Raw genomic sequence first — 6000 nt, forward strand, 5'->3', positions numbered from 1 at the left:
CAGTTGTTGTCTACGAGCTGTAGCGTGCTAGCAGGGTTAGCCTTGAAAGCCGGGCTCACGCTGTGCAGCTTTAATTCTCTTGTGCTCTGCGTTGACTCGCTCCGTCCGGATGAACTGACCGACCACCAGGTGGAGCGCACACAAGAATAGTTTGGGAAATTGGTTGGTTTAATTGAATTATGAATATGTTAGACTTTTCTAATTGATAATTAAACATGATTTATTTGTATTTTTTTACAATATGCCAGAATTATTAGGACCTGTGAGAGTGAAACTTTTGGCCAATAATATACTGTTGAATATGTACTTTTAGAATTATGTATTTTCTTTGTTTTCTCTGCTCTATTGAAAACATATCAAACGGTACAGTACATACTGAAGCATGAATTTCATTTATTGATCCACCCCCACTACTTTGTTCTCCGTTCCATATGTATGTACAAAATGTACAATTGAGCAACTTAGTAGCTGTCAGTGATACAAAAATAACAATTCATAAGTTTCCAAAATTTTAATTTACGTCTCTTTACAGCTTAATGTTGATTATTTTTTTTAAATATACGTGTATAACTTCCTCCAGGAATTTTTCGGGATGAAATATACTTTATCGGTTTTGTTTCCAATGTTGTGTCGACCCTACAAATTATCGGTCGAAGGACACAAGCTTCAGGACGTTTTTGTATTTATGTCAGGTCTGAGGTGGATCGCACGGTGTCCATATTTCATTGTTCCACCGTAGAGTGACACCGGTGTGTGTCATGAGTTTGCACCAAAACTGACAGAGTAAGAAAATAAATACTCACCTTGTCACTTCCTCTCATGCCGTGTAACCACCCTCCTGTATCCCCGTGTTCATCTTGTGCCTCTATTTTTGCCGCACAGGTTGGAAAGATTTATATGTTTTTGTGTGGGAAGCAATAGTTGTTATGACATTCGTATTAGAGCCATCCCGTCCAACCTTGATCTGATTTGTGAGGAGTGATTTAACTTTGGGACAGAAAAACCTGCTTCTGAAAGCCGCTCTCTGTTTCCCGGGCTGTAATCTGTCAGCCTGCTGGAAGGGCCCGGCTCCCGGGGCCCTGACGCGTGCTGCACATGTGTCATTAGTCACCGGAGCCTCAGCTCGCAGCCCATTTTTAACACCGCTGCTGTCTGTTGTTCCCAGGTCGACTCCCAGGGGAACATTTTGCTGACAACCTTGGAGATCCACAACGAGGTGGGAGGGAACGAGATCGCAACCACCGTGAGCGAGACCCACAACTCCTCCTCCATGGTGTTCGACAACTCGGGGGTCCAGTGCAGGAAGCTCAGCGGGACGCGCGAGTTGAGCCGCCAGAGTCTGGACAGGGCCGCGCATGTGAAGAAAACCCGTCTGCAGAGACGGTCGTCGCAGCTCAAAATCAAAATCCCCGACCTCACTGACGTGAACACCATCGACAGATGGTCACGGATTATATTCCCCTTCGTCTTCTCCCTCTTCAACCTCATCTACTGGCTTTATTACGTCAATTAATGCACTGTGTTTCGTTTTTTTAAACCCTTCTCTGTCTCTTTTTTTTATGTGACAGACCTGACACGGTGAAATCCTGAACATTTTTTTTTATCATTGCAAGTGCAGACTTGGAGAGAACTGTCGCTCAGACGGTGCACAGGATTTATCTACAGGAGGTATATTTCACAGAGACTGGCATGTGCAGTCACTTCCTCACTTCTCCGACCCCTCTGAACACTGGATCTCATGGGCTGAAGCACACACGTGTTGCAGTGTCGTATCGCCAAAAGATTATTTGCACTGCTTTATATCCGTTATTAAAACTGTCCCCGTTAATTCAGTTTCTAATGTTGTCACACTATCACAGCTTACTGCAAATGACAAACATTCATAGCTATTTCTGCACATGAACAAATACGCTCGCATACACATAGTCCGACTTTATGATCTGGAAATGAAAGGAGTAGTTCTGATACTTTGGATAGATGTGCTTCTTCTCTTTCTTGCCAGGAGTAAAAGGACCAATGCGGCTCATGTCTGCTACAGCCAGCAGCTGGTTAGCGTAGCGTAACGTAACGTAACGTAACGTAACGTAACGTAACGTAACGTAACGTAACGTAACTAGGAACACGGAGAAACAGTTGAGCACATTTCCCCAAATCTCAAACTGCACCTTTAATTTGCCTTGAAGTTGATGCCACCGGCTGTTCACCTCCTGAAGTGCTGTGACCTTGTTCCTGTGATGAAGCCGGGCTAAAACACTGTGGAAAGATGTCAAAAAGTTACTCTGATTTCAAAGCCCAGTTTTCTTTTTTAACCGATGATGGAGTCCATACCAGCATTCTTTAAAATCACCATTCTCTCATTCATTGCTGTTACTGAAGGAAAAGTTTCTCATTCCTTTTCTTTGCGCAAAGATTGATACCACTTTTCATTCTGTATGCTAAATATCCGTCTGAAGCCGGCAGCCGTTTCGCATATTTTATCTTAGTTTAAACTTCCTCATTCATTAAACCCCTAAAATCTCATCTCTGTTCATCAAAATTTATCGAGCAGTTTTTTCCCCCGATGCCTTAACATGGCTTAGATGTAACTCTGCAACTTTGCCTTCATTCAATAAGTGCAGATCTATGAATATGCAAATAGTTTCCGCAGCAGCTCGATGATATGGAAAGCCCCCCCCCCCCCCCATTTGATCATACATTTGATCAAATTAAACAAACACGATGCTACGTGTAGGTGAGCTTCAGAGGAGCTTGTAGGTGGATTATCTTTTCAATTGGACCAAGTAGCGACCCACCGTGACGTCACCCGTCGGTTTAGGTTAGGTTAGGTTAGGTTAGGTAGTTACTTTATTAATCCCCGAGTTTATGAACTGACATTTTGAAACCTTAAGTCTGGCATTTTGGCCATCGGCACCTTGGAATTTTTGGGAGGCAGAAATGACCATATTTGGACAAAAGGGCGGCGCTGGTGAGGAGTGAGGGGTGGATCAGTCTGCGAACACTCCGCCCGTCCACATATACCGGCAATTCAACAGCACCCGAGGCCTGTCAATCAAATCAGACACGCCCCCGAACACATCTCTCTTTGAGTCCTGTTATATAATTAGGTACAGAAGTATTTTCAGAAGAACCACCAGAAAACGGATCAGAAGGAGGGAATTTAACGACTGACACCATAATGACTTGTGGGAAAAATGTATTGATTTAGTATTTCATGATGGACTCGTCACTAGTGGCCCTCAGTGGTACTGCACTGTAAGGGACTAACGGGGAGACTCCATCCATTTTTCTATACGGTGTATGATTTGGACAGAGCCGGGCTCGCTATTCCCTGTCTTTATGCTGAGCTAGACTAACCATCCGCCAGCTCGAACTAAATATGAAAGTGGTATCAATCTTGTCATTTCACTCGAGACAACAAGGTAGAAGGAAGCAAGTATTTTCCAAACTATGAGACTATCTCTGTAACATTTACATTTACCCATTTGCTAATTGCTTGTCAGTATCATTTACCCAACAACAAATCAGCAGCTTATGTTTGACATGACAGTAGGACACAGATTCACCGGTGTTTACACACATTTTTCACAGCAGACATTTTGACTTTGTCACCGTAGGAAAACAGGTATTTTTTTTTTTTTTTATGTTAGCTGGAAATGAAGTGAACCGTCAGTAATGCACCTGTGCTTTCACTGCAATGACAAATCAAAAAGTTTGCCTTGAAAGAGGTGGATAGTAAACTTAAACAATATCTGACACTGTTTTAGTCATTACGACTTAAGTGCAGCCGTCCCGATATTTCATTCATTTTGTTAAACACCTATTCATTACGACAAAATCCATACGGCGACTTCCTGTTTTCCGTCAGACTGCATGTTGTACGGGGGACCGAGTTGTCGCAGCTCTTCGTGCTCAGATTTCTCGGCCCTCCCCGGGATGTGATGTACATACAGCCGCTGCACACTCTCTCTCAGCTCACGTTAATTACACGGCTACGTTGTCAACAGTGTTTTGCTCAGTGATTTCTGGCCTCGCTGTTTTCTTTTTGTTAGTCTTTACACATTCTAATTTCCTATTTGTGATTGTAAATATAAAACAACGATATCACAACCCGGGATGATTTCAATTCTTTTCCCTAAAGGCAGAACATGTGAAAGTTGCCCGAGAGAAGAAGAAACTGGCGTGTGTGTGTGTGTGTGTGTGTGTGTGTGTGTGTGTGTGTGTGTGTGTGTGTGTGTGAGTGTGTGACGGGTGGGGTGGGGTGGGGGGGGGAGGGGGGGGGGGCAGAGCAGTGTAATATGTCTCCAAAACAACAACTGCTGACAGACACAGCTCGCAACGCACCATCTGCACTGCTTGGTTGAGCGACTTGCAGCGCGTAGGAGTGACACCACCTGTCAGAAGTCCACGCAGCTCAGCAACACCCGTGCAGCCGCCCGACGGAGCCCGACGGTGTCAACGACCACGCCAAAACGACACATAACGAAGGTCTCAGCTCTGTACTTTACATTTTTTTCTTCAAAATGACTTTAATGTGACTTCACTGTCGTGGTTTCGATACGCGAGCGTATGTCTTGACCACGGATGACCGACGCTTAAAGGGTGAGTCCGTCATTCAACCCAATCTATTTAGCCTGCATAAGCAAAAGTCCTAACTCAAAGCCAACTTACTGGATTTCTCCTGCAGGATTTCAGCTGATTCTCACGGTCTTTATCGGTGGACGGTGTTCTTGGAAGTTTTGCAGGTTGGCAAATAAGCATTCATAGTAATGATAAGCTGTATTACTTTAACGAAGTAATTGAAATCGTTTCAATACTTATAACATTTTCGACAGGGTAACTAGCCGTCTGCAACCGAATATATTTTAAACATAACCTTCCCAACACTGCGTGTATGTTTTAGTTCCTGTTCCAGTGAATTAAGGCCAAAGCGTAAATGATGTTCTGCAGCTCCCGATGTTATAAGCTTTGCGAGGCAAATTTTCTCGCAGGACCTCGTCAGCTCGAAACAGGACTGAAACAGACATAAAAATAACCACAACACAGATATGATTTCTATTGTACTGCATGAGTATCAACACCAGTGAGGTCATAGCACTGCACCTCTCGAATGAGCATCGCCGGTATCATTTTCATAACCCGCAGTACTGTAAGCATGCCCCTAATCATTCATTAGTCATCTGCATTCTTCACGTACCCTCCCCGTCCTTTCTCTGCTTTATTATATTTCCACCAACATTAGTCATACTAATCTCTTTTCTGTCACTGCGCCTGTTTGTTCCCTTTTTCCCTCGCTCGTATCGGTGTTGTGATTGGTGTACTGCAGGATGAATTCTGCTGTGGGACACGGCGATAACTCAATCCACAAATTACAGCTGACTGATCGTGGAGCGCTTGAGATCAATGAAGAGCAGGCGTGTGTTTGGCTGTGCGCTGTACATTATGATGATGTGACACGCCAACAGAAGATTTTTGGGCTCAACATTTTCTCCCTTACATTCCCAGGAAGTGAGGATTGTGCAGCCTGTGCTCCCCTGCACTCTGATTAAACGACTCTGTTCTGGTGACAGATGAGATTAATCAAACCACTGGAACTGTTCTCAGCTCTAATGACTAATAATGATTGAATGAAAGAGGGATATTGTACATTTAGCAGTCCCCTGTCTCTCCTAACCCTGTTGCATTCAACGGGATTTTAGACAATAATGTGGCAGCAGCTTGTGTTTGACCTTTCCAGGTTAAACTCCCTGTTTGGTGTGAAAGACTTTGACTGGTCTGCACGTATCTCTGAACTCGACTCCATTCAACACCTTTGGGATGAATTAGAACATCACCTGCAATCAGATTAATGAAATTTACGACATGCAAACTGCAACTTGCAGCATAAGACCCAAGCTTAAAGTGAGGATGCACCACTGAACAATATACTGAGGGAAAGGTATGCAATCAAACTTTACAGTCACCTAAATCTGCTAGAAAGCCAGATAGTCCTTGCTTTTCAAT

The 6000-nt window shown here is 43.8% G+C and overlaps 1 protein-coding gene and 1 long non-coding RNA gene across 3 annotated transcripts in view; both read left to right on the plus strand.

Annotated features, from left to right (window-relative positions):
- gabrb3 (gamma-aminobutyric acid type A receptor subunit beta3) overlaps positions 1–4101 on the plus strand; it is a 29543-nt gene extending 25442 nt beyond the window's left edge. For both annotated transcript variants that reach the window (XM_069150825.1, XM_069150826.1), the window contains one exon: positions 1166–4101. In XM_069150825.1, the coding sequence (XP_069006926.1) occupies positions 1166–1513 (348 nt within the window). In that variant the 3' untranslated portion in view covers positions 1514–4101. The remainder of the gene's footprint in view (positions 1–1165) is intronic.
- A 288-nt stretch (positions 4102–4389) lies between these two features.
- On the plus strand, positions 4390–5386 carry LOC138198522 (uncharacterized). Its single transcript, XR_011178279.1, has 3 exons — positions 4390–4599; positions 4685–4742; positions 5324–5386. It is a non-coding gene; the product is annotated as an uncharacterized lncRNA (long non-coding RNA).
- Positions 5387–6000: the final 614 nt, after the last annotated feature.

This window comes from Embiotoca jacksoni, unplaced genomic scaffold (assembly GCF_022577435.1).
Source record: "Embiotoca jacksoni isolate LCO1_2020_lvr unplaced genomic scaffold, fEmbJac1.0.p SCAF_16, whole genome shotgun sequence".
Classification (NCBI taxonomy): domain Eukaryota; kingdom Metazoa; phylum Chordata; class Actinopteri; family Embiotocidae; genus Embiotoca; species Embiotoca jacksoni.